We start from the raw sequence: 26,404 nt of genomic DNA, 5'->3' as shown, positions 1-26,404 counted from the left end.
TTATGAGCTTCTTTGCTTGTGAAAATTTTTATTTTCAAAGCTTAGCTGCAATGCTACCTCCACCATAAAGGTGATTCTGATGCCTCAGTAAATATTCATCAACTCTTCAGTTTAAATAGAGTCCTTTTAAAAAAAAAAAATTATTTATTTGACAGAGAGAGACACAACGAGAGAGGGAACACAAGCAGGGGGAGTGGGAGAGGGAGAAGCAGGCTTCCCGCGGAGTGGGGAGCCCAATGCGGGACTTGATCCCAGGACCCTGGGATCATGACCTGAGCTGGAGGCAGACACTTAACTGACTGAGCCACCCAGGCGCCCCGAGTAGAGTCTTGAAAGACAAGCTTATTTTAGGCAGCTGAAAGGAGAAAGATGATCCTCAGCAGAAGGCAGCTGGTTCTTCCATGAAACCAGAGTTCATTATAGACTCATGGAATAACAAGTGGACAGGACTATGAGTAATTGCTTTATGATACTCCTTAGCAGAATGTAAAATCTTCACGACATTACTGTCAGTACAGGCCAAGATCTACTGAGTGTTAGGCACCATATCATGAATAAGTGACATGTAAGAAGATGCCCTGTTGGAGGGAGGACTTAACCTAGCGAAGAGTCCTAGGAAAACAGATATGTAGTCAAATAATTACTATAGGATGTGATAGACACATGCCATAGAAGCAGCAGAGTCTAAAGGGGTGTGATTAGCTCTGCCCTACCCACCCTCCAATAACTCTGATCTTCTATGTCCACTTTCTCACTCCCTCCACTCCAGCTCATTTTGGGTTCCTTGAATGCACCAAGTATGTTTCTGCCTTAGGGCCTTTGCACTTACTATTCTTTCTGTCTGATAGGGCTTCACCCAGAAATTCACAATGGCTTACTTCTTTTCTCCGTTCAGCTCTCTACTCTTATGTCACCTTATTAGAATAGTTTTCCCTGACCTCTTGATATAAAATTGCACCTAATCCCTATTTATCACTCTGTTCTAGGTCCCCCCATCCTGCTTACTCTTATTTATAATCCATTTCACAGCTTGGCATGCTGTACATTTATATGTTTATTGTCTGCCTTCCTTCATTAGGATGAAAGCTTCATAAGAGGAAGGACTTTGATTTACTTGCCGCTGAATATACATAGGCTAGAAGAGCCCCTGGCACATGGTAGACTCTTCATAAATATTTATAGAACAAAGAAATGGAAAGAGATAAAGTGGAATTCAGGAAAAGATTTCACAATGTTGGCTATACCTTAACAGAGTTTAAAACTACACATGGGATTATCCTAAAGAGGTAAGTGAGACTGGGAACAGCAATTGAGTCTTCAAAGGTAAGGGTAGGATTAAAACCACAGGATTTGTTTAAATAATAGGAGATGGTGTGGCATTGTTGGGATGTAAACACTTCCTTTGGGTTTCTATTAAAGCATATGTACCTTTTACTCTTGTAGGAGAGTTAATTAAGACCCTTCTGACTTTCTCAATAAGTTGAGGGCTCTTTAAGGGCAAAGACTAGGCTTTACTCATATCTTTGTTTTCCAAGTTCTTAAACAGCAGGTATTCAATAATTGTTAAATGAAGAACAGTATTTAGTGAACCAACAGCAAGTAAACCCACTGATTGATTTGTAAACTAGAATGAATTTCTCTCTGTTGAAAAGCGAGAGTCCTATTTGAAAACTTTTGGACCAAAAGAAGCTTTAGAGATCATCAAATTCAGCTTTCCCATTTTAAGGATGAGAAAACTGAAGCAAAGAGAGGTTACCTGAGGTCATGCAACTAGGTAGTTACCGTTAAGAACTAGAACACCAATTTTGACCTATCTATCATCTCCCTGAAAGATGTGTTCAAAAGTAGCCTGAAAATGTGGCATTATCTACTAAAATAAAAACTGTGTATACTTTATGATCTTGGAGAAAAACTTGTACAGATCTGCAAGAAGTCATTTACAAGGCTCTTCATTGTAGTGTTTTGTTTTTTTGGTTAAAGTGAGAAGTTGAAAGCAATCTAAATGTACATCACTAGGGAAATAACCATATTCATTTTGTGATAGCCATGCTATGGAATATTGGGAAGCACTTAAAAATGGGTATAGTTTAAGTATACTAAAATGGAAAGGCTCTCCAAAACAGTTATTTAAAAAAAAAAAAGCAATCCTTAGAATGATATATACAGTATTGTACCCTTTAAGACTCATTAACCTCAGGTTCTTCCACCGAAACAATACATGTGAAGTAAATGTATAGAATATTTGAGGATTCACACCAAACAGCAAACAAGGGATACTTCTGCGAAGGAGGTAGTAGATGAGGGGGGTCTTCGACCTTAACTATAATGTTTTATTTTTAACAAAGAGAATGCATTTTTCATTTATTAGCTTGGCTTTCCTTTGCCGTTAAATTTGAATTTTCAATAAAGTAGGCATGAATTATGTTTTCTTTAATGAGAAACGGGAGTGATAAGGTAACAGTTCTGTTTCAAGGCTGATAAAACACATGAAGAACGAAACAAGACCTTTCATAAGATTAAAAAACAGAAAAATAGTTGAGAAGAGAAAGAAAGCATCAAGGAGATAAGGGAACAATGATGCACTGGCCGGCAAAGGCAATATGGGTTACTAGAGGAAAGGTTGGGGGAGGGGAACCTTTGCTGACGCAGGACGCCGCCACGGGAGAAAGCCACGCTAAAAAGGCCAACCGGCATTCCACAGGGGCGGAGCCAACGACGGCGCGCATGCGCAACCAGGCCCAGGTGGCCTGCGCCGCGGAAGCGAAGCAACCTAAAGACGCCGCGCTGCTGGGCTGCTGCTGCGCGTGCGCAGGCGGACCGCCGCCGGAGTCGTCTCGTTTGCAGCTTCCAACGCCGCGGCCGCCTCTCCTGAATTTAAGTCTCGCGCTTTCTTCGTTCCCTCGCCGGCGGGTTCGCGCCCCTCTCGCGCCCCCGGGCAGCGAGGCTGGGAAAGGGTTGGAGGGGGCTGTTGATCGCCGCCTTTAACTTGTGCTCGGGGCGGCCATGTCGGCCGGCGAGGTCGAGCGCCTAGTGTCGGAGCTGAGCGGCGGGACCGGAGGGGATGAGGAGGAAGAGTGGCTCTATGGCGGTACGGAACTTCCTGTCCCTTCTCTCACTCCCGGGTTCCCTCAGGTCTCCCCTCCCGGCCCGCAAACGGCCGGCGTCCCGGGCCCCTCACGCCGCCGCTGGGGCTTCTGGTACGGAGTGTCCTCCGGCCTGAGTTAGGCCCAGCGAGGCGTGCGCGTTCTTTGGCCTTCACCTCCCCCCCCCCCCCCGCGCCCTCGCGCAGCCCACGCCCCCACCACGCAGCCACCCCGCGGAGGTCGGGCTGGGCCGGGGATGGGCGCGGGTCCGGACCCCCAGCCTCACCCTCCTCCCCGCGGGGGCTTCCAGGCCGCCTCTTCTCCACGCTCTCTCCCCTACTGTTTCATCTCCATTCTGAGCTCTGTTGGTGTGTCTCTTCTTGCCCCTTGGCTATAGGATGCCCTCCCTGTCCCTTTCTTTCAGAAACAGTCTTTCTGTAATAATAGCTAAATAAAGTTGATGCTGTAAAACTAACGTCTTGTTTCTTGATGGTCAGTTTGTATGGAATGCACCTGCAAGGGTACCTCCTTGTCTGAAAGTCGTGCTTTAAAAATAATTAATTAAGAGAGAGAAAGAGATGGAATACATTATGGCCCATAAAGAAAACCCCGAATGTCTCCTGTATTAAGGTGAAGTTTTTCATTTTTAAGACAGTGCTCTTTAACCCACATCATTAGAAGTATCTCATGTCCCTTAGGCTTACAGTTTTCAGTTATTTCATATGTATCTTTTTCCCCAAATAAGTTCAGTGCACTTTGTACTTACCTCATGAAAGGGACTTGACATCTGGTTTTTAACTTTTCATTAAGTCAGTCTCTTGTCTGTTAATGAGAACTAGATTTGAAAGTTAATATGTGTTCCTTGCCTAAAATGTATATTCTTTAGTGTAATAAAAGTGCACGTTTGGGCACCATGCAGCTCCTTGTTGCTGTGACTTTGACAAACTTTGATTTTGACAAACTTGTAAAATTCATTATTTTTGGTGGCAAGATTTAGCGTTAGTAATATTCTTTGAAATGTAAATGTGAAGGGTTTCCTTAACAAAGATCTAGAAATCTTTAATGCCTCTTAAATTAAGCTTACTTTAATAGAAATAAAGTCTGATTTTTTTTTTCATAAAAGACATATCTTGTTAAGTCATTATAAGGTGATCTAACTTTGGATGTGCTTATAGGCCCATGGGACGTGCATGTGCACAGTGATTTGGCAAAGGACCTAGGTTAGTGCTTGTGATGATCACTTCAGATTTTCATAATACTGGTTTCTTTGAGAGTGGTTTGTTTGTTAATTTTATTTATTTATTTATGTATTTTTTTTGGTAGATGAAAATGAAGTTGAAAGGCCAGAAGAAGAAAATGCCAGGTTAGTGGAATTTGTTGTTGATACTTAAACAGATTGTGTGATACAGTGGTTCTGTAAACAAATTGTCAAAATTATTTCATTGTAAATATCATTGGCTTGAATACAGCATATTGACTGAAAGTTCAAAGACATTGAATACTGTAGAGTTTATTTCTATTTCAGGACCTAATCAGTTCTGTTTATTTGCTAGTAGCTTAGGGGACAAAGTTTTTGAAATAAGGGTTTGAATATTCTTCACTATTAAGTAACTTTGTACTCTTAAGTGAGCTTAGTAGTGGAGTATATAATATAACCATTAGACTAATAAGGAAGAAGTTAAAAATTTTTTTTTTTTTTATTAAAAAAGACTCCTTTACTGTTTTTGCAATTTATTAATACCTTTGATGGTATAGTGCACTTTGGTTATAATTTTAATGTTTTCTATTTAAATTCAGAGCGGAACTAATGGATGTTATAAGATTGATTCCCTTTGTTAGACTGCTAGAAAGATTTGAGTATCATTTACAGAACATGTAAAGGGAACTTGAAACTTCTCGATTTCAGAACAACTCACACAGACAAGTATATGGATATGCTGACATTACTCATCAAATCTATTATCAATGCCTTAATGTCCGCTAATGGGGAAGGGGTGGTTAAAAAAAGATCTTTTAAAGAATATTCGGGTTTAGAAAGTGGAGGAAGTACCACTTTACACCCATTAGGATAGGATGGCCACCATCAAAAAAAAGTAACAGGTGTTGGTGAAGATATGCAGAAATTGGAACTCTCATACACTGATGATGGGATTGTAAAAAGGTGCAGCTATTTTAGAAAACAGGCAGTTCCTCAAAAGGTTAAACATAGTTACTGTATGATCCAGGAATTCCACTTCTACATATATGCTTTAGAGAAATGATACATATCCACACAAAAACTTGTACATGAATGTTCAGAGCAGCATTGTTTATAATAGCCAAAAAATGGAAATAAAAGTCCATCAAATGATGAATGGATAGATAAAATATGGTATATCCATATGGTGGAATACTGTGTGGCAATAAAAAGAAATGAAGTATTGATATCTGTTAGAACATGGATGAACCTTGAAAACATTATGCTAAGCTAAAGAAGCCAGTCCCAAAGAACTACGTATTGTATGATTCAACTAAAATGTACAGAATAGGTAAATCTATAGAAACAGTGGTTGCCATGACTGAGGTCAGGCAACACTGGGGAGTGATTACTAATATATACAAGGCTTCCTTTCGGGTGATGAAAATGTCCTGAAATTAGGCAGTTGTAATGGTTGCACTATACTGTAAACGTGAAAAACCATTCAGTTGAACGCTTCAAATGGGTGGTTTGTGTGGTATATGAAATCTATTTCAAAGCTGGCAGGGGTATACTTTAGAGACACTGTGGGTTCAGTTCCACACCAATAAAGTGAGTAAAATGAATTTTTGGTTTCCTGGTGCATATAAAAGTTTTGTTATACTGTAGTCTCTTAAGTGCAATAGTATTATGTCTAAAAACCAATGTACATACCTTAATTAAAAAATACTTTTATACTAAAAAAAATCCTAACCACCATCTGAGCTTTTAGCAAGTCATAATGTTTTTGCTGGTTGCAGGGTCTTGCTTCGAAATTGAATGCTGTTGATGATCAGAGTGGTGGTTGCTAAAGGTTGGGGTGGCTATGGCAGTTTTTTAAAATAAGACAACCATGAAGCTTGCCACATTGAATTGACTCTTCCTTTCACAAACGATTTCTCTGTAGCAGTGTTGCTGTTTGATAGCATTTTATCCACAGTAGAACTTCCTTTCAAATTGAAGTCAGTCCTCTTAAACCCTGCTTTTGCTTTACCAACTAAGTTTAGGTAATATTCTAAATCCTTTTTTTTTTTTTTTTTTGCTATTTCAACAGTCTTTATAGCATCTTTACCAGGAGTAGGTTCCATGTCAAGAAATCACTTTTTTTTGCTCATCCACAAGAAGCAAGCCCTCATCTGTTCATGTTTTGTCATGAGCTTGCAGCAGTTCAGTCACATCTTCAGGCTCCACTTCTCATTCTAGTTCTCTTGTTATTTCCACCACACCTGCACTTACTTCTTCCACTGAAGTCTGGAACCCCTCAAAGTCCTCCATGAGGGTCAGAATCCACTTCTTCCAAACTCCTGTTTATGTTGATATTTGGACCTTTCTCCATGAATCATGAATGTTCTTAATGGCATCTCGAATGATGAATCCTATCCAGAAGGTTTTCAATTTACTTTGCCCAGATGCGTCAGAGGAATCACTATCTATGGCAGCTATAGTCTTATGAAATGTATTTCTTCAGGGGCGCCTGGGTGGCTCAGTCGTTAAGTGTCTGCCTTTGGCTCAGGTCATGATCCCAGGGTCCTGGGATCGAGCCCCACATCAGGCTCTCTGCTCGGCAGGAAGCCTGCTTCTCCCTGTCCCACTTCCCCTGCTTGTGTTCCCTTTCTCGCTGTCTCTCTGTCAAATAAATAAATAAAATCTTTAAAAAAAATTTATTTCTTCAATAATAAGATTTGAAAGTCAGAGTGACTCCTTGATCCATTGGCTGCAGAATGGATATTTTATGAGGCATGAAAACATTAATCATGATCATTGTATGTCTCCCAACAGAGAGAGAGCTCTTAGGTGACCAGTGCATTGTCGATGGGCAGTAATATTTTGAAAGGAATCCTTTTTTCTGAGCAGTAGTCTCAACAGTGGGCTTAAAATATTCAGTAAACCATGTTGTAAACATGTGCTCTCATCCAGGCTTTGTTGTTCCACTTATAGAGCACAGACAGAGTGGATTTAACATAATTCTTAAGGGCCCTAGGACTTTCAGAATGATGAGCATTAGCTTTAACATTAGCTTCAATTAGCTCCTCACAGGAGAGTCAGCCTGTCCTTTGAAAGTTTGAAGCCAGGCCTTGATTTGTTTTCAGCTGTGAAAGTCCCCGATGGCATCTTCTTCCAACAGAAGGCTGTTTTTGTCTACATGAAGATCTGTTGTTTAGTGTGGCCACCTTTATGAATGATCTTAGCTAGATCTTCTGGGGGAACTTGCTGCAGCTTCTCCATCAGCACTTGCTGCTTCACCTTGCACTTTATGTTATGGAGACGGCTTCTTTCCTTCAACCTCATGAACCAACCTGTGATAACTTCAGGCTTTTCTTGTATAGCTTCCTCACCTCTGTTAGCCTTCATAGAATTGAAGAGGGTTATAAGGGCCTTGCTCTCAATTAGCCTTTGACTTAAGGGAATATTGTAGCTGGTGTGATCTCTCCAGACCACTCAGACTTTCTCCATATTGGCATTAAGGTGTTTTTACTTTCTTGCCATTCACGTGTTCACTAAAGTGTAGCACTTTTAATCTTCAAGAACTTTTCTTGTGCATTTACACCTTTGCCAGCTGGTGACAAAGGCCTGGCTTCTGGCCTTCCACACACCTTCCTTACGAAACAATCAGTTCTAGCTTCTGAATACAGTGAGAGATGTGTGGGCTCTGTCACTTCAACACTCAGACCCATTAGATGGTTATAAATTGACCTAATTTCAATATTGTTGTGTTTCAGGGAATAGGGAGCCTGAGGAGAGGGAGAGAGACAGGTGATGGTTGGTCAGTGGAGCAGTCATAACACACACAATATTTAGTGATTAAGTTCACCATCTTAAATGGTTGCGATGCATAGCTACCCAGAACAGTTAACCATAGTAACATCAAGGAGATCACCGTAACAAATACAATAATGAAAAAGTATGAAATACTGCAAGAATTACCAAAATGTGATAGAGACACAAAGTGAGCAAACGCTATTGGAAAAATGGCACTGGTAGGTGATACACTGTTACCACAAACCTTCAATTTGTAAAAAAACTTAGCTGGGAAGTATAATAAAGCAAAGCATGACAACATGAGGTATGTCTACATTTTTAAAAAAGTGAATGGAGGGAAGAAGTGAGACATGGAACTAGAACTTAAGGGATGCTGAAATTATTCTTCCTCACTTAAAGACATCCCCTAAATTGGAAGATTATTTTTTTCACTCACTGCTATATTGTGAAATTTTATTGTTTAGATTCATGTATCCAACCCAGTTCCTAATCCTAATCTCAGTTACTCACAAAAGTTAGGATTTGTGTAGTTTATAGTTATAAAAGTAATTACAGTTTTTTCATACTGTTTTTTAATTGGTCAAGAATCAATGGGTAATGTTACAGATTCACAGTTAAATACAATTTTTTTAATCTATTCCATTAATTTTGTTGGTATAAGTTCTTGGTTATAATTCTTAAAGATTATTTTTCTGATTGAACATTGTTTAATTTTTCTATACTCAGCTTGATTAAATGTATTGGAGGGAAGTCTTCTACCTTTCCTGAGCATTACTGTCAAAATGTCTTCATATTCTTTACTAAAATTTTATTTGGAGAGCTATTAAGTTTATTTCATCCTATGGAAAATTTCTACTCTTAAAGCTTAATTTTTCTAGAGAAAGCTTATAATTTTATGTTTCTAGCATTTTAATGGTGATAGGGAATGAAAACTTTTAAAGTATTGGGGAAGGCATGTTCACCAAACCTGTGTTCTAGTATTCAGCTTGGTACATAATCACATTGTCGTAACTGAGCAGAGTCCTTGCTATTAGAGTTCTCCCCAGCTTCTTTGTGACTGGTTCATTGTTAAAACTTCTTAACCATTGCATTATGCTGTCTCCAATTGTGTCATGTTTTATTTGTTCAAGTTTTGGCTAAATATACTGTTTTGTGGCAAACGGAACTTGTTTCTGGCTACCTGTAGAAACTTAATTAAGCAGGAGCTAAATGGACTAAAGAATTATAGTTGTATATTTGTTTTCTTGGGTCAAGCAGTAACACAAGGAAAACTTAACGGTTAAATTTTTAGTTTTTATCCTTCATTTTGCTTTATATGAGGATTGTATTGTAAAATACCACTGTAGAGATTAAATCAACATATATAAAAACTGCTTGGCAAAGTATAACACTGCTTGACAGAAAGTAAAGTATAGAAGAGATAAGCAGAAACCTAATGAAAAGTTTGATCTATATCAAGATCTGGATGTTTTTCTTAGAAATCCTACTAAATGTGAGTTATTGCTTTGTACTTGGTTCCTTTACTTATAAAGTGAGGTTAATGGTTAGTTCCCACTATAGAAATCATAATTATTAAAATAAAAGGAGCCAGTTACACTACCGTACTAGTTTTATTTGGTGATTAATGACCATATGCTTGAGTCTCCTGAGAAAAGAGGGGTTTATTTTATATCAGTTTTGCTTTAATAGGGCAAATTCAGGTATTAATTGGCCTTCAAAAAGTAATTTGTTTTTTAATGCATCAAAATTAGGTCTGGAGCTACTTATTGGCATCAAATGGGAAGGCAGTCTTACATGCAGATAAACTTTTTTTAAATCTTAAAATGTATCTTTTATGAAATAAAGAATGTATATCCATTTAGATAGGTGAAACAGAAAACCGGGAAGAACCATGTATGTTAACTGAAGACTAAAGCAGTTAATGTGATTATATGACAAATCTTGAGTTCTTGGGCATCAGGAAAAGCGAAAACTGTGTTACATAGCCTTTGGCAGTTACAGTAGTACCTGGCACATAGTGGATGTTCAATAAAGAGTTAGGCTAAGTAAAATTAAGTGTGATGCATATTTTTAAAATAATAAAAAACTTGAATTTTATCCCATTGTCAAATTCATTAATAAATTGTGGAGGCAGTTCTATTCTGTGAATGTTGAGTACGGGTATTATGCAAGGCAGTAGGAATAACAGAATAACACAGACAGTTTTTGCCATCCTTTTTCTTTTCCAGTGGAGACAGTAATTTTAGGAAACTATCAGATATAGCTTAAAGATACTAGTATACGCTGTCTGTACTTCTGAAAAGTAATACCAGACTTGTGCACTTACTTCTGTTGTTTGTAGTGCTAATCCTCCATCTGGAATTGAAGATGAAACTGCTGAAAACGGCGTACCTAAACCGGTAACATAAGGCTTTGAAATTTAGTTACTTCTCTGATTAAAGTCTTTATCAGTAGTTTCCCATTCACTTAGGAAGAAAGCCAAAAATTTAACATGACTTCAGTGTCCGACATGATCTGGTCTGCTCTAATATCCCACCTCATCTGGTGCCATCAAAAGCACAGTGATGAGAAGCAATAGTGGGAAGAGACTTTCCATGAAATGGAACATGTGCAAAGTCTTGAAGTTGACCGCTTTCAAGGAACTGAATGTAGCTCAACTAAAGAGATCACAGTGAACCTCGTTTTCAAGGAAAACATTAAGTCCCACAGCCCAAGTTTGATTGTCCTAACTTTTGGGAAAATTTGTTTTTATATAAATATGTGATATTGTCTAACCTCATTCATGCCTGTTGAAAGTGTTGTTTTGGGGGTGAACATGTATTATTGGTTTTATGACTATTTTAACATTCTGACCCTGTGAAAAGAAGGAAATCCTTATTCTACAGGCTTGAACTTGTATACAAAAAAATACTTTGCCTAGGTGATCTACTTTTTTGTTTACTAGTGTGTGAGTAGCCACAAAATTGCCTTTGAGAGCCAAAATAAAACCTTTGTAAATGGTCCCACTTTATACTCATAGAAACAAAGTATTCCCTCAATCATTTGCATCCAGGGACGCTTCTAACTGTAAATGAATGACAAGAATAAGTGAACTGCTCCTTAACTCTCTGGTGCTGTTTAACCATGACTCTTACAGTTAATTGTTTTCCTCTTCATATTCTTGACAAAAATTCCTCAAATACTTACTTTTTGTAATTTATGTTCTAGATATCTTAGTACAATGCCTTAGATTCTTTTTGCAGAGAAGCAGTTACAAATCGTAGGAAAAAATACATGAGGTGTTATTTACAAAAAGATAATGCTGAGAAGATTTTATTTTACATTCTTATCCCTTTTTATCATGTATAACATTAGTTATAAATGAGGTAACAGTGCTATGAAATTGATTTTTTTTCTCTAAAACTATACTTCAAAAAACACAAAGTGATTACTTTTTCAATTATTCATATTAGATGTTGAGATGAATTATTGAATGTATTTTATAATTGTTTATGTTGGTATAGAAAGTGACCGAGACTGAAGATGATAGTGATAGTGACAGTGATGATGATGAGGATGATGTTCATGTCACTATAGGAGACATTAAAACGGGAGCACCACAGTATGGGTAAGTTGTTTTTTGTTTTTTTTTTAAAGATTTGTGTATTTGAGAAAGAGCATGCACACACAGGTGGGAGGGGCAGAGAGAGAGGGAGACAATCTCAAGCAGACTCCCCACTGAGTGTGGAGCCCTACCTGGGGCTTGATCTCATGACCCTGAGATCATGACCTGAGCAGAAACCAAGAGTTGGATACTCAACCGACTGAGCCACCTGGGTGGTAAGTTATTTTTAACTAATGATTGTATGCCTAAGTCAAAGGTAGCATGCTTATATCAAACCGGTGGTGTTGATTCCATTGCTTTTACATTTTTCCATCTTACATGATATGAAAGAACACTTCTTAAAATTTCACTGTGAGTTTCTGGAAGAGTAGATCTTAAAAGTTCTCATCACAAGAAAAAATACAGAACTGTATGGTGATGGATGATAACTAACTGTAATCATCTTTCAATGTATACATATATCAAATCATTACATTGTACACCTAAAATTAATAGTGTTGTGTCAATTCTATCTCATTATAAAAAGGAATTTTACCATGAAAATATTTCTTAAAGTTAATTTATTAGATAAGGTGACATGGAAGCAACTGTTTTTGATTTCTGAAATTAAGCTGTTTTTATAAATTGAATACTACAAATTCTTTAATTAGAGTTAGAAAACCTTAAATTACAGATTTCATCTACGTTCTTCCCTTATATTATCCAAAACTGAGTTTAGGTTTTTAATTTTTTGTCCAATAAAAACAGTATCAAAAGTATTTCTTTTTGCTCTTAATATCCTATTTTTGAAGTTGTTAATTATCCTGTTGGCTTTTTAAGACAGTATGTTGTCTAAAATTTTATAGTCTGTAAAACTGAATTGAGTAAATCGACTGTCATTAGCTCATTGAGCACATAAAGAATCTTACAGAAAGGCTAGAAGGGAATATATTAAAGTGCAGAATGTGATTTTGTTATGGTGGTAGAATAAAAGTCAGTATTTTTTCTGTGTTTTATCAGATTAGATGTATAATGTGGTACTTGTGCATTGGGAACATAAACTTTTCATCAGTTGCACTATAATTCATTATTATGCAGCCTTATCCAGAATGAAGCAATATATACATAAATATTTTTGAATATTTCTATACTAGAGCCATTTGTTTTCAAAAGTTATTTTAGGAGCTTAAAGGTAACTCAGTTATTGTCATGGTCCATTTCGCATTATAATAAGGACTGCCTGTATAATTTTAAAACTAAGGATCAGGGTTGAGAAGAGACAGTCATGTTAGGGATAGGTAACTCTTGGTGTTCTCATCTCCACTTAAAAAATTAGTGTTGGGCTTACGTGAAATGCTAGTACCTTTATGCTAATAGGACTTTGCCATCTGCATTATGCAAAGGGAACATTATAATCATTGTATATGTAGTAAATACTCTTCTATAGTTGCAAATACAAATAATTTTATATAACAGTTTAAGCTAATGGTGGGGTTTTTTTTTTATTAATACAACCAAATTTTTGGTAGAAATTGCATTCAAATATTAAATGTACATAGACGCCCATAGTACTTTTCCTGAACTTTCTTTTTTTTTTTTTTAACTGGAAAAAGTTAACAGTTTATTATAATTTATTTTATCTAACGATCTAGGAAGTTCGCAGCCATCAGCATTTCCAGAGCAATTTCAGGTGCAATTGGGAATTCAGGAATCTCTCTGGAGCGGTTAGTGTAGCGAACCTTGTAGATAAAATACATGCATACTTTTGATGGCACATGTGAAGGGATCTCTCTAAAATTGACTTAATTAGTTTCATTCTGAGCAAACTGACCTGGGCCACTCAACATGGCTTCTATTGTTCCTGATTTTAGTGCATGTTCTCTTTTTACAATAAATTCATGACCATCCAAAGATATCAATTTGACATACATGGCGTCAGGGCCTTCCCCGCCACCATAGGTTTTCTCTTCTCCATCCATTATGTTCTTAGGAAATTGTACTTTACTTCCACAGGAACTTCAGTAGTTTCTCGTCAGGCCTGCAACCACCGCAGCCCTGAACTTTATTTCTTACAGGAATTTCCAGTTTCATGAAATGTAGTTATGTTGGTTCATGTTTATCACCTTTAGACTGTAAATTCCTTGAGTAGAAACCATATTCATGAATTCCCCTATTCCTCACGTTGCTTTACATATAGTAACTATTCAGTAAATTTGTATTAACTATCAGACTGAACATTAAGAACTCATTTGTCTTTCAGTGTTTTTCCTCAACATTTCAATATGAAAAATTTCAAATTATCCAAGAAAGTTGAAAGAATTGTGTGAGCACCCACTTACCCATCATTTAGATTATACAGTGTACATTTTGCTAGGTTTGCTTTACCATACACATGTGTAAATGTATGTATCTCTGTCCATGCTTCTACCCTTCAATAGACCTACTTTTTATGGTTTTTTTGGGGTTTTTTTTTTGCATTTCAAAGTAACATTTATAGATCTTTCTGAAGGGTATAGAACTTATTTAACCTTGATATTTTAAGATATATCTCTTGAAAACTGAAAGAGCCTATGAGAAAATAACATTTGATGAATACTTAGTGCACAGAATTTTCAGAAGCAAATTTAAAGAGCAAATTGTATTCAAGGAACAATACTAAATGGGTTTATTGTAAGCTGTTAGAAAGTACAAAGTAGCATTTTTTTACACAACATACTTTTGTTACAAAGTAGTTCATTTTATCTATAAGGTAATGAAAAGCAAATTTTAGAGTAGGGAATAATTTAGCTTGTACAGAGAAGTGGTTTCTTACCTTTGAGATTTATCCATTCATAAACACTTAAAAACATTTGTTGGCACTACATTAATTGATGATGAGACTATGAAAATAATAAAGTCGTCCTTACTTACTAGAAGTAGTGAAGAAGACAGACATGTGAGCAAATGCTTTCAGTGTGGTTTAAGTGCTAGAATAGAAATGTACAAAGTGAATTGAAAACTTTGAGAGTTGCTAAAAGCCTACACATGAAGAAAAGGTCCTAGAGGAAGTAATATGTGAACTTGTTTGGATAATTCTTGACTCGGAAGGAAGAGGATTGATGATTTAGCACAGGACACTACTGAGATGTAGTAGAAGCATGGTTTAGAGGAACTACATGGCTGGAGAATACGGTAGATGGGAAAAAGGTTGTTGAAACCACTTGAGGGAGTTAGTGCCTTTAAAGGTTTTTAAGCAGGTTAGTTTATTTGAAAAGATAAAAGATAGCAGTAGTTGAGGTGGACTAAATAGAAATTAGTTAATATATTTGAATTGTCCACATGAGATGATAATCCAGACTAAGCCAGTGGCAGCAGTATAGGGGTGGATGGAAAAGATGCATTTGAGTGCATAATAAATAGAAATAACATGGGTAACTGGTTGTGGATGCAGAGTGAGATAAAGGACTCAATGACTTAGAGCTTTCTAGAGCAGTTACTTGAGTACCTAAAAGTATATTAGCATGTATGGGTAATGTAGAAGGAGTAGGTTAAAATACATTTTTTTGATGCATTTATTTTGAAGTTCCTTAAATACCCAAGTATGTAAGATCTGGCACCTAGAGAATCCTGAGACCTCATGGGGGTCTAATGGAAGGTATCAGATTAACTTAAGTGCAATTTTCCAAATAGCTAAGCTTCTCTACACACAATGAATACAAAGCCTTAGTAGTTTAAAAAAGAAAAGTGATAGTGTTTTTTATTTTATTTTTTTTAGATTTTAATTTATTAGAGACAGAGAACGAGTGAGCTGGGGTAGGGGCAGGCATTGGCGGTGGGGAGAGAGAGAGAAAGAATATCCTAAGCAGACTGCGCTGAGTATGGAGCCCAACACGGGGCTTGATCTTATGATCCTGAGATCATGACCTGAGCTGAAATCAAGAGTCAGACACTTAGCTGACTGAACCACGCAGGTACCCTGAAAAGTGGTGTTTTAAAGGCAAAACGTGGAAGGGAAAGCAGCTGGGTGGGAGCAAAGAAGTTGATTTATTGAACTTACGGCTAAGCCTCTTAATGAATTCTATTTTGTTTTATCCTTTAGCAATTCTGTAAGAGGACCATTTAGAGACTACTTGATTTTTGTACATTTGGCTTTTTAATTTTTTTAAATTTATTAATAAATATTTGAGAGAGAGCGAGCAGGGGGAGGAGGAGAGGAAGAGGGAGAGGAGACTCCCCTCTGAGCAGGGAGCCCGACCTGGGTCTCGATCCCAGGACCCTGAGATCATGACCTGAGTGGAAGGCAGACCCTTAACCGACTAAGCCACCCAGGCGCCCCTGTACATTTGACTTTTAAACAGCTAGAACTTTTGTACATCGGATATAGATAACCCAAAAGTGCTTTTGCTGTGCTGGATCTAGATTGTTGAAATGTAAGCATCATGGGGCAGGAGCCATACTTGTTCAGTACCTCATTCTTGTTCCTTAGCCGAGAACTCTACCTGATGCACTGTTGGTGTTTAAGCATTTACTAGTGAGTTAATGTCATGGAGATGACTTAAACACTTCAAGTTTGTATGATAGTACTACCTGACAGTAACAGTTTAATTTGGGCTATTTCATAGTTTCTGCATTTATAGCAGTGGAGTTTTATACAATTATTTGAATATTTTATTATACTTATCATTTTTTATATATCATTTTTTAAGCAGAAAACCGAAAAATGATAGTGCTAATGTAAATAAACTGAGTCTCATAATTTTAGTACATTGTAGATAAAAAATGGAAACTATTAGGCAGATCAGAAACAGTGAATCTTTGCAAGTCCAGTTACCTGAACTTTTGAGAGTAAAGAAGCAAATTAAATGACATGAATATAATGAGAAATATATCATTGAAAACATTGAGGTCTTACTATACCTTATTTTGGTTAGTATATTTGATTTTCCTCTTCATATACGAGAATGCATTATATGGAAAAGTAGAGAACTGTCTACTTTTAATATGTAAACTGTCTACGTTTAATATGTAAACCCATATTACAGAAAATTTATACAAATTCCATGAGGTCATAAGTGACTTAGGGTTATACAACTAGTAATTGACAAAACTTGTATTTGAACCTGGGTCTGACTCCAGATTTTGTATTTTTTTTTCCTCTGTCATGTGTATATTATATTACATTAAAAAAGCACAGCTCAATAATTGTTTCATATGTATACATTCATATAACCACCATCCAGATCATGATATGGGACATTACTAGCATTCTAGAAATTTCCCTCTTATTTCCTCAGTCATTAACCACGGACTACCACCAAACACTCTTCTGCTTTCACCCTAGATTTATTTTTAAATTTAATATAAATGAATTCATTTTATGGATAAAAGTACCCCATGGGTATTTGAAAGAGGATTTATCAACAGTAACCAATGCAGGAAGGACGACAGGGAGGTCACTGGACTTGGAAACAAGGTGGAGAAATTTCTTTCTTGCAGGATTGCTGCATGTTGAATAACTAGGAGGTGAGAAAATGAGGACAAGATGTATAGACTTATTTCCTCTTAGCCAAATTTCTTAAGAAGTTTGTTACAGTGAGATATTGACTTAGTAGCAGGTAGGTTTTTTCAGATGGAAAACAAGTTAGACTTTTAAAAAATATTTGTTTTTTCTTTTAAAATTAGAACGTTTTCTAAAATGTGTAAGTCATTGTTAGTCTATGTAGTTACTGTGTGGGTATATAATTTATTTGTACATGTTGAATATATTGCTGTTTTAAGTTTCTCAGTATAATTTTTATTTTGGTTTTAGGAGTTATGGTACAGCACCTGTAAATCTTAACATCAAAACAGGGGGAAGAGTTTATGGAACTACAGGTAAAACTTCTATTTGTGGCTGTATAAATAGGAAAATAAGGTGTATATATGAATAGGTCATAAATAGGTTGAACTGTTACAGCTCAGTTAAAAAGAGTGGTTTTCACCATACATGACAGAGACAGTTTTTTTTTTTAAGATTTTATTTATTGAGAGAGAGAGCGATTGTGTGTGAGTGCATAGAGGGAGAGGGAGAAGCAGACGCCCGCTTGAGCAGGGGGCCTGATGTGAGGCTCGATCCCAGGATCCTGGGATCTTGACCTGAGCTGAGGACAGATGGTTAACTGACTGAGCCATCCAGGTGCCCTTGGACAAATTTTCTGTAAAGGGCTACATAATAAATATTTTAGGCTGTGTGGGTCACAGGGTTCCTGTCACATGCTTGGTTTTCTTGTTCGTTTTACAACCCTTTAAAAAGGTAAAGACTTAGCTCACAGGCTGTACAAAAAAGTGATTTAAAACACGGAAGTTAGCAACTTCCTGTCGGTACAGGAATTCCTTATAAGTAACAAGTCCCTAAACTCTCAGTCCAGTTTATTTTACAGCTACTTCATAAAGCTTGATCTCACCTTTTATTTTTGGTAAATATAACTCTAATGCTTTGTTTGGAACCTTTGCCGTATTTAGTGCTATCGGTAGTAAAAAGGTGTTAATGGTTTCTGTATAGCTGTGGTATCTCTCAGCTTTTTGCTAATAACAGCTCCTTCGCCATTTTGTAATTTTATAAAATAGGAACAAAAGTCAAAGGCGTGGACCTTGATGCACCTGGAAGCATTAATGGAGTTCCACTCTTGGAGGTAGATTTGGATTCTTTTGAAGATAAACCATGGCGTAAACCTGGTAAGATTATTGTGGATTGTATCTGTTTCAAAAGATTTTTAGTACAAACAGTCATTAGAAAAGTTTTTGTTTTTTTTAGCAACCATTTAGAATATTATTTTTTAATGTAATTTTTCTTGCGTTAAGTAGATGAGGAGTAGGAATGACGTGTATTATTAAATCTTACTGCATTATACCAAAGTAGATTTGCATATTGTTTTATTATAATGCCATTTCTAAAGGAAATACTTTTTTACCCCCTGTGTTCATTTGTTTTGTTTCTTAAATTACACATGAGTGAAATCATATGGTGTTTGTCTTTCTCTGACTGACTTATTTTGCTTAGCATAATACTCTGGCTTAAAGGAAATACTTTTGATCAAAAATTTTTATAGTACTGTTGCTTTATGGTAGTAATTGGGAGAATTGGGAAAATTAGAAGGGGTGATAAAACGGATAGAACACTAAATTTATATTTTTATAGTTTACTGCATAAAAATAGGATTGAAATATTTATACACTAACACTGTGCTTTATCTTTAGGTGCTGATCTTTCTGATTATTTTAATTATGGGTTTAATGAAGATACCTGGAAAGCTTACTGTGAAAAACAAAAGAGGATACGAATGGGACTTGAAGTTATACCAGTTACCTCTACTACAAATAAAATTACGGTAATTAGTAAATATTCCAGAATTCCCCAGGCTTTTCTACAGTCCCAAATTTTACTCCCCAGATAAATCACTTTTTCCCCATTAAGGTGATTAAATGCTATAAGATAGTTTAAAATTTTCGTTCTCTTTACCATGTTTGTTTTTTTCCCTTCCTTCCCTTTCAGTTTCATATTAATGATTATCTGATGTTCTTAGTTTCAAGTCACAGACTAGCCACAGCTAGTTTGTCTTTATATGGCCTATCAATTAAAAATTATGTGGTATCTTAATGGGGAATGTGTTATTTAACTTAGGCCGAAGACTGTACTATGGAAGTTACACCAGGTGCAGAGATCCAAGATGGCAGATTCAATCTTTTTAAGGTGAATTTTAGTAAATTATCCTTGGTTGCTCTCATTTTTTGTTCTTGAGTCTGCTCCCATACCACTACTCAAGGGATGAGATTAAAGTGGAAATAGCTACCTTTTTTCCAAACCTTCGGCTTCCTGGTGACTTACAAATTTGCTGATTGTTGTTTTATCTCCACTTTTGCAAGCATGTGAATTTATAGCCTATTATACTAACAAATGCCAAGTAAAACTACTCTTGCTATATGTCGTGATTTTATTTTGAATTGTAGTGTATATTTGTTTGTAGGACATAAAAGTTCACACCAATAGACTAAGCTCTCACTTTAGATCATGCTATAATCTTTATCAGAATTGGAGACTTCTTTTTCTCAATTTTCTTTAAAAAAAATGGTAAGGAAGATGGCGTACTGCTTATTATCTGTATGACACTAAAATTATTGGTGTAATGTGTCTTATAGTCTAAGATGTCTCAAGCTTACGCATTTTTAGGAGTCTCTAAGAAAGACTCAACAGAATAGGATAAAGCCGTTGATTTTTAAAATTCATAACTTAAAAGGGTTAAGCTTAGGTAGGGACTTGCAGGTTGATATTCCCACTTGGAAATCAAGTCTGACTTCTGGCTTCTCCATTCCATATGATCACAGACCCAATCCAAAGAATAATGTCATATTTTCATACTTCTGCAATACACAGCAACCTACAAACTTTTCTCAAAACCTGATTGTGTACTCTTTTTCCTTTACCTTATTACTTCTTAGTTCTTAATTGTTGTATTGAACGACCCTGGAATGAAGACTGGGAGTGGCTTTTAGATTGGGTTATATACTCAGGGAACTTCTGCAGGCAGGCACTTCCCTGTGACCCTTTTGGGACTGCAGCCCTGTCCACCGCAATACTGTCTTATGCAATACGTGTGCTATAGCCGCAGATGTAGCCGCTCTGCTGGACACGGTTCTGGGTAGAGAATTTAATTTTAATTTACATCCTACTTTGGGTAAGTATTTGGTTCTTGTTCTGCTGTCAATCTTTTGAAAGTGTGTAATGATGTCTGTTCTCATTTAAATCGTCATCAGGTACTTTTTGGTGCTATCTTCTCATTTAAGGAGGGAATATACTGTTACACTTGATTATAATGAATAGGTAGAAAAGTTGTCTTGATGATGAAATAGTTCATTTGCAGTGGTCCTTCTTACTTCTTCTAACAAATGAAAACAAGGTGCTTTTGTAAACTGCTAGGTTCTATGTGTTTTGTCTTTTTGCAGTAGACCTCTGAAACTAAAGAATAGAAAGAAACTCCTAAGGGCTGGTCTCTTACTGAACGCGGTCACCGTGAATGAGTTTTTTATATGCATACTGTGTATCAAAATTATTTTGAAGTTTCTTTTGGTTATATGAGAGGAGGTTATTGTTCCATTCTGATTTATTTAGTTCTGAATGAATAAGGATTTGAATTTAATGAGTGTAGTCTAACGGTTTTTCTTGCCTTGATAATGCACATTAAATATTACTCATCTGTTACAAATACTGATTTGGAAACTATTTTATTTTTTTATTATTATTATTTTAATATTGAGAGAGTATATGCGAGTCGGGGGGAGGGGTAGAGGGAGAGAATCTCAAGCAGATTATCTGCTGAGCTGGGAACCCAACTGGGTGGGGGTGCTCAACCTCTTGACCGATGAGATCATGAGCTGAACCAGAATCACGAATTGGGACGCTTAACCGACTGAGCCACCCAGGTATCCCTGGGGTGTGTATTTTAATGATGTGTGTGGCTCAAACTTTTTAATGTATATTGTGGTCTTTGGGATATGTTTTATTGATGTTGCTCAAAATCTGCAACTACTGGTTGTATGGGAGTGTTTGGCATTTTCAGGTTGCAGTTTGACCTTAAATTTCAGGCAAGTTTCTGTCACCTTAAAAAAAATCCTTGTTCAAATTTCTCTAGGACTATTGTTCTTTGAAAACATCTGAGTTGTTTCTTACTATCCTGCAACCTGAAGAATACAAAAAATATTTTAAGAATGTAATGGGTATCCCAAATATGCAGAGGTAAATTTCTTAGGTAGTATTAGATACCAAAATGTTTATTTTAGACAAAATGCTATAGAAATTGGAGAAGTGAGTTGATGAGAATTACCCTGGGAGAAATACAAATCAAAACCACAGTGAGATATCGCCTCACACCAGTCAGAATGGCTAAAATTAACAAGTCAGGAAACGACAGATGTTGGCGGGGATGCAGAGAAAGAGGAACCCTCCTACACTGTTGGTGGGAATGCAAGCTGGTGTAGCCACTCTGAGAAACGGTATGGAGGTTCCCCAAGAAGTTGAAAATAGAGCTACCCGATGACCCAGCAATTGCAATACTAGTATTTACCCCAAAGATACAAATATAGTGATCTGAAGGGGCACCTGCACCCCAGTGTTTATAACAGCAATGCCCACAATAGCCAAACTATGGAAAGAGCCCAGATGTCCAACAACATGATGAATGGATAAAGAAGAGGTGGTGTATATATATACAATGGAATATTACTCAGCCATCAAAAACAATGAAATCTTGCCATTTGCAACAACATGGATGGAACTAGAGGGTATTATGCTAAGAGAAATAAGTCAATCAGAGAAAGACAATTATTGTGATTTAACTCATGGAATTTAAGAAACAAAATGGATCATAGGGGAAGGGAGAGAAAAATAAAACAAGGCAAAGTCAGAGGGAGACAAACCATAAGAGACTTAATTATAGGAAACAAACTGAGGGTTGCTGGAGGGGAGAGGGTGGGCGGATGGGGTAACGGGTGACTGGCATTAAGGACGGCATGTGATATAATGAGCAGTGGGTATTATATAAGACTGATGAATAACTGATCTCTATCTCTGAAACTAATACATTATATGTTAATTAATTGAGTTTAAATTTTAAAAATTTTAAAAGCAAAAAAAATTACTCTGGGATTAGAAATAACTTTGAGCATTATGTATAGTTCTTTCTATTTCTGTATTTTTTTTAAAGTCTAAAGATACAGTATTAGAGAAGCATATGCCATTTTAATCAGAACCTTGAGTGTGGAGAACACAAGAAAAAGTATTGTAAATTAGGAAGTGGCTTTGGCAGAGAAACTCAGCTTAATTGAGTAGTGAATGAAAGTATTATTTAAGAAATTAGCCTTATCTGGATGCCTGGGTGACTCAGTAGGTTAAGCATCTGCCTTTGGCTCAGGTCATTATCCCAGCATCCTGGAATCGAGTTCCACATAGGGCTCCTTGTGCAGCAGGGAGTCTGCTTCTCCCTCTGCCTGCCGCTCCCCCTGCTCCCCTTGCTTGTGCTTGCACGCATGTGCACACACTTTCATAAATAAATAAATCTTTAAAATATTTCCACGAGTTTTAAAAAAATGGAAATTAACCTTATTGGAGGAGTTCTTTTGGAAAGGAGTAGAAGAGAGGTGGCTTTGTAGGGTTCAATACTAGAAAGCCTTAGAAACAAGGACAAGTTGGAGGAGTTACTGCCTGTTTGTGAGCAAGAAAGTGCTCAATAAGTAACATAATTCTGGAAGCGGCTTATAAGTAATGTAATTCTGGTAGGATTGTAAGGTGTGGTTGGAAAAAAAGTCTAAGCTCTTATCTGCTAATCCACTGTTTTGAATTACAATTACTAGGATTGGTGAGACAGATAGAAGGAAAAGGACTTTCCCAATTTTCATGTTATGTCTGGGTACCTCTAATGTGCACAGCACTATACTAGATCCTGTAGTGAGACGGGGTCTCTGTGTTCAAGGAGCTCATGATCTGAGTGACATATATATATGAACTAAGCATGGTATATTTTGAGAACTGTTATGTTAGTGCTGTTATCAAAGTGCAGTAGGGAGTTCAGAGGGTAGAGTGGGTTATCCTAAGGTGCAGAATCTGGAAGGAATCAAACATAACTAAAAGACGAGTGAGTTTTCATTAGTAGAAAAGAGGGGAGTGTAGAACATTGTAGGCAGAGAGAACAATATGAGCAAAACCAGATAGCATGAAAGGAGAGTTGGGGTGGAGATATTATAGGAGAGAAGCCTGGAAATGGTAGACATGGGTCCATAATGGGAAAGACCTTAATCTTAAACTGCCTGTAGACATTTGTGTAGGCCATAGGAAGCCATTTGAAAGTTCTTGAGTAGGAGAATAGCATGAGCAAATTTGGTTTTTAGAAAACTGACAAGTGTTCTTTAGAAGGGTAGGCTTTAGAATATAAGGAAGAGAAAAGGAAGTAAGAGAGACCAGATAAGGAGCTGTTGCAGTATTGTAGGGATGAAATGAATGAGGAACCCATCTTAAACTAGTGAATGGAAAAAGGAGCAGATTTAAGAATCGTAATTTAAGTTCTTTTCATGTCTACTGCAAAGATACTTTTTTAACTCCTTCATCAACTGAGAGACAAGCCACCTACCAGCCTCTTTAAAATAACTTTTTTGTACTTTTTGTTAGATAAATTTTCAAACATACTAACCAGTAGATAAAATAGTACAAATGAACCCCTATGTGTTTACTGTAATGCCACAGTGATTGTCAACATTTTGACATTCTTATAATTTTTTATATACTTCAATATAAGTAAGGTTTTTGTTTCATTATTTTGGTTTTTGTTTTTAGTGAAATGAAAGGAGATGAAGTTTAATAGGTATAAAAATAAAATGACTTGGGTGCAAAAACAATTGTGTAATTCTATAATTTGGAGTGAGGGGCACAGAAAGAGTGACTAGTGACTGTTTGTAAGAAAAAATTGACCCACAACCTTCTCTGAAACTATTTTTATGTCTGTATGTGCACACACGTGCATAGATGATTTTGTTTTCCTCCATGGATGAGTATAAGCTTTGTCACTATGTTTTGAAATTTCATAACTATGTGTCTATTATCATCTATTGTACCAAGCATTCATTTGTACCCTCTTAATCTGGAAGCACATATCCTTCATTTCTGGGATATTTTCTTCTATTATGTTTTTATTTTTTCTTAGCTTTCTGATGTCTTCTGGACCTCCTGTTCAGATATTGGACCTCTTATGCTAGTCCTTTAATTTTCTTTACTCTCATATTTTCTACCTCTTTGTCTTCTGGTATCTGGGAGATTTCTTCAGCCTTATAAGTCTTTTATTCATTTTTTCATTTCTGTGGTTATATTGTTAATATCCAAGACGAATTTTCTTCAGTATTTAACGGTAGCATCCTGTTGTTCATGCATGCAGTATTGCAGTATTTTTTTTTCTCATCTGTCTCTCAGAAGATATTTATATTAATGATAGGTTGTTTGTTTCATTTAGGTTTTATTTTCCTGCATAGTGTGTTTATTGCTTTTGGCTTCTGACTGACTTTCCTCGAATGTTTGTTGATCTTTGGCCATTCACTCATAAGGAAATGGGCCTCTAAAAAGGTGATTGGAAACTCTGAATATAAATAAGATTTGCTATGTTCTTTACCATAAGGCTGTTTGTTTGTTTTTTTTTTAATAGTCCCACGTGTCAGTATCATTGGGTAATTTTGTTTTTTTCTTTTTGTGGCAATTTGATTTTTCAGGTACTAGATTCCAGTGGCCTGCCGAGAGGATTTATACTTGGCTGATTAAAATGTTCTGGGAACTAGAGTTGTCAATTCCTGAACCTTTTGGGGTCCTGCCATGAAAATCATAGTATCTTTGTTTTCTTGTTGCTGACTTAGATTCACGTTTCTTTAGTCTGCTCAGTCAGTTACTATTTTTTAATATGCTTTCAGAGTCCCAAATTTTACTGCTTTGTCAGTCTTTTTGTTTTTGTGGGTTGAAACAAAATTATAATTTATGTGGTTTGCTACTTTTCCTTTTCTTACGTTAACATTATGTGGCAAATGTTTTCCTAGTTTATTAAAGTTTTTTGATAAATGACATTTTAAATAGTTGCATAATGCATTATTTGGGTGTACCACACTTAACAAATTTCTTTTTAGGTATTATTTTGTTTGTAAGGTTAACCTTTTATAAATAATACTATGAAGGGCAGCTGAAGGAAATTTCACAAACTAAGTTTTGGTACACTTATAGCATAATTTGGGTAAATATTTAGCTTCGCAAGGTTACAGACTTCATTCAACTTTTGTTTGGATGTGTAAGACCTGACGTGATTTTGTTTTTAGAAAATTTGTCATGGTGGGGCGCCTGGGTGGCTCAGTCGGTTAAGCGTTTGTCTTCGGCTCAGGTCGTGATCCCGGGGCCCTAGGATTGAGCCCCACATCAGGCTCCCTGTTCAGCGGAGAGCCTGCTTCTCCCTCTCCCTCTGCCTGCCGCTCCCCCTGCTTGTGCTCTCTCTGACAAATAAGTAAAATCTTAAAAAAAAAAAAAAAAAAAAAAAAAATCTGTCATGGTATCTTATAGTCATTTCTCAAAATAGTAGATTCTGCTTAAAAAAAATAGTCTCATTCTGGTTAACAAGTTTTGAGTCTGTGTAATTCTGAGTGCAACATCTAAAGACAAACAAGTGGATGCAAGTTGATTAGGAGAGTTGCTAAAATGGCGAAGATTTTCAGAATTAGAGTATTTTACAAAGAAAGAAAAGAGAAGAAAACTGAGGAAACAGAAGCAATTTTTACATGTTTAAAAATGTACTGTGTCTTCTTGATACCTTTTCTTGCTTTTCTCCCTATTAAAAATAATTTTTCATTTGTGTTCTCTTCTCTCTCTTTACCCCTTCCTCTGCTTCTCTTCTTCAACTCTTCTCTCCTTCCCCTTCCCAGTTTTTAATTGAGTGTTGACTATGCCAGGAAGCATCTCAGGATGCTTCAACATCCTTGAGTAGGGAGAAGAGGTGAGCATTATAGACCTCAACTTTGTAATCTTAGAGTTTTCCTTAGAGTTATTGGGAGAAGTAGTCATTAATTAGATAACTGGGCCAAAAATTATAGTTATAAACTCCAAGTCCTGTGAAAGACTTTGATGTGACATTTAAGCTGAGTCCCAAAGTCAATCAAATAAAAAATATATACTGAGCACTTATTGCATGCCAGACACTGTTTTTAGGTACTTGGGATACAGATTTGAATAAAACCTAA

General features: G+C 36.5%; 1 protein-coding gene and 1 pseudogene across 45 annotated transcripts in view; one reads left to right on the top strand and one right to left on the bottom strand.

Moving 5' to 3' along the window:
* The first annotated feature begins 2,717 nt into the window (after positions 1–2,717).
* Positions 2,718–26,404, top strand: part of FIP1L1 (factor interacting with PAPOLA and CPSF1) — a 76,495-nt gene continuing 52,808 nt past the window's right edge. For 14 of the 45 annotated variants that reach the window (XM_044912976.1, XM_044912953.1, XM_044912974.1 and 11 more), the window contains exons 1-8: positions 2,718–3,088; positions 4,259–4,303; positions 4,407–4,446; positions 10,400–10,457; positions 11,562–11,665; positions 17,430–17,494; positions 18,227–18,334; positions 18,857–18,987. In XM_044912976.1, coding sequence (XP_044768911.1) covers positions 3,004–3,088; positions 4,259–4,303; positions 4,407–4,446; positions 10,400–10,457; positions 11,562–11,665; positions 17,430–17,494; positions 18,227–18,334; positions 18,857–18,987 — 636 coding nt within the window. In that variant the 5' untranslated portion in view covers positions 2,718–3,003. Of the gene's footprint in view, positions 3,089–4,258; positions 4,304–4,406; positions 4,447–10,399; positions 10,458–11,561; positions 11,666–17,429; positions 17,495–18,226; positions 18,335–18,856; positions 18,988–19,280; positions 19,350–26,404 lie in introns of all 45 variants that reach the window. The other 31 variants (XM_044912983.1, XM_044912980.1, XM_044912966.1 and 28 more) reach the window with 7 other exon arrangements.
* LOC110590887 lies at positions 13,282–13,620 on the bottom strand (annotated as a pseudogene).

The sequence above is a fragment of the Neomonachus schauinslandi genome, chromosome 2 (assembly GCF_002201575.2).
Source record: "Neomonachus schauinslandi chromosome 2, ASM220157v2, whole genome shotgun sequence".
Taxonomy (NCBI): Eukaryota; Metazoa; Chordata; class Mammalia; order Carnivora; family Phocidae; genus Neomonachus; species Neomonachus schauinslandi.
Note: the sequence above shows the minus strand (reverse complement) of the source record. Positions and strands in the feature narration are given on the sequence as shown.